This window comes from Cebus imitator, unplaced genomic scaffold (assembly GCF_001604975.1).
Source record: "Cebus imitator isolate Cc_AM_T3 unplaced genomic scaffold, Cebus_imitator-1.0 Scaffold204, whole genome shotgun sequence".
Taxonomy (NCBI): domain Eukaryota; kingdom Metazoa; phylum Chordata; class Mammalia; order Primates; family Cebidae; genus Cebus; species Cebus imitator.
Genome location: NW_016107519.1, coordinates 3296361 through 3298216, shown reverse-complemented (window position 1 = coordinate 3298216; position 1856 = coordinate 3296361). Strand labels below are relative to the sequence as shown.

The 1856-nt window shown below is 55.1% G+C and overlaps 1 protein-coding gene across 1 annotated transcript in view; it reads right to left on the bottom strand.

The window, feature by feature from the left end:
- Positions 1–1856, bottom strand: part of PSPC1 (paraspeckle component 1) — an 89747-nt gene extending 87891 nt beyond the window's left edge. The window contains exon 1 of the mRNA XM_017548220.2: positions 1236–1856. Within this exon, the coding sequence (XP_017403709.1) occupies positions 1236–1601 (366 nt within the window). The 5' untranslated portion in view covers positions 1602–1856. The remainder of the gene's footprint in view (positions 1–1235) is intronic.

Genomic DNA, 1856 nt, shown 5'->3' with positions numbered 1-1856 from the left:
CCCAGCACTTTGGGAGGCTGAGGCGGGTGGATCACGAGGTCAGGAGTTTGAGACCCACCTGACTAACACGGTGAAACCCCCGTTTCTACCAAAAACACAAAAATTAGCCGGGCATGGTGGCGTGCACTTGTAATCCCAGCTACTTAGGAGGCTGAGGCAGGAGAATCGCTTGAACCCGGGAGGCAGAGGTTGCAGTGAGCCAAGATCGCGCCGTTGCACTCCAGGCTGGGCAACAGAGCAACACTCCATCTCAAAATAAATAAACAAAGGAAGCACAATTTTTCCATAAATTACTGGAAAACTTTTCAAAGTTTGGATTAAAAGAGGATAAGCTATATTACTATTATACTAGGATACGTATCAGCATTTATGAAGTAGTACTGTGTATCATCTATCCTCCCCCCTACAAAAATGTGGAAGTGTCCAGGATATTAGGTAGAAAAGCACTATCTTAGATACATTCAATTAAACACCGTCCCATTACTGCAGATTAAACAGTGTTACCTGAGTATCGAGTTTGGGCACCTAGGCAGTTTGAGGTAAATAGCAGGCTGTACTAAGGTGAGAAATAAAGTGGGAGGCCAAACCACGAAGATCCCTCGTGCCCAGGAGTTCGGGACCAGCCTGGGCAACATAGCGAGACCCCATCTCTAGTAAAACAAATTTAATTAAAAAAAAAAAGCGGCCTACCCTGAAACGCATAAAGGTCTGGTTAAAGCCAAGGAGGGGATGGAGGAGATGTGACTAATTCTTTTAGAGGCAAGTCTCCTGGCTAGACCCTCACACCTAGTGATATGTCTGGTCTGACTCAAACTTCCGTTCCAAATTCTTATCCAATTCGTTTCTATTATTACGGCACGATTTTTGCCCAAAACGCTACCCGCCCCTGCCCCCGGGCCCTGTCGGTACCCCGGCAACAGGGAATCCGGGAGCGCTCGCTACTCGGGGCAGGGTGCACCGTGCCGGATCCGGCGCACAGCGGCAGGCCTGCAGCCACCGCAAAGCCGGATCGGCGCACGGCAGAAAACGGCGGCCACGGGCAGCGCAGGAAATCCCGGGACCGCGAGCTCGAAAGCAAAGGCGAAGGCGCCGAGCTGGGGAAGCGGCCAACCCTGCACCGGGATCGACGAGGCCGAGCAGCGCCACGGCTGCCACAGGTCGCGGCCACGGCCCCGCGACCTCACGGCCACCCCGACAATCCTTTTGTTCCCTCGCGCCGGCGGCCCGACACTCACCAGGCGGATGAAGCCGAAGCCACGGTCCCGGTTGATGAAGACTTCGCTGGGCTCGCCATAGCGCTCGAAGAGCCTCTTGAAGTCTTCCTCCGTGATGTCTGTGGGCAGGTTTCCCACGAACAGGCGGCAGCGCTGCGTGTACGTCTTCTCTCCCGGCTTGAGGAAACTCTTGATGTCGATGGTGAACCCCATCTCCTCGTCCGGGTGGTCCTCCGAGGGCGCGGGCGCGGGTGGTGCCTGCTCCCCGGCCAGCGCGAGCGCCATGGCGGCCGCCGGCTCGCTCTCGCCCGCCGCGGACTCCAGAGCGCGAAGGCGGGCCGGGTTTTTCTCAATGCGCACTTGCTTCAGGTTTCCTCTTAACATCATCTTAGTGAGTTCCCCTCGGACACCAGATACAGGCCTAGATCTATATGTAATGCGTATATCTATATATATATGTATACGTCTCTACATAAGCCTCTAACAACAAAATATTGACAGTCAAGAAACCGCTTGGTAGGCGAGCCGGCAACCCGTCCTCTCCGAACTCAGGCCCGCAGCCGCTGCACATTCAAAATGGCGCTGCCCCAAACTGCAGTTGGAAGAAGAGACGCCGGTGCAAGCCCCGCCCCTCCGCCAAAG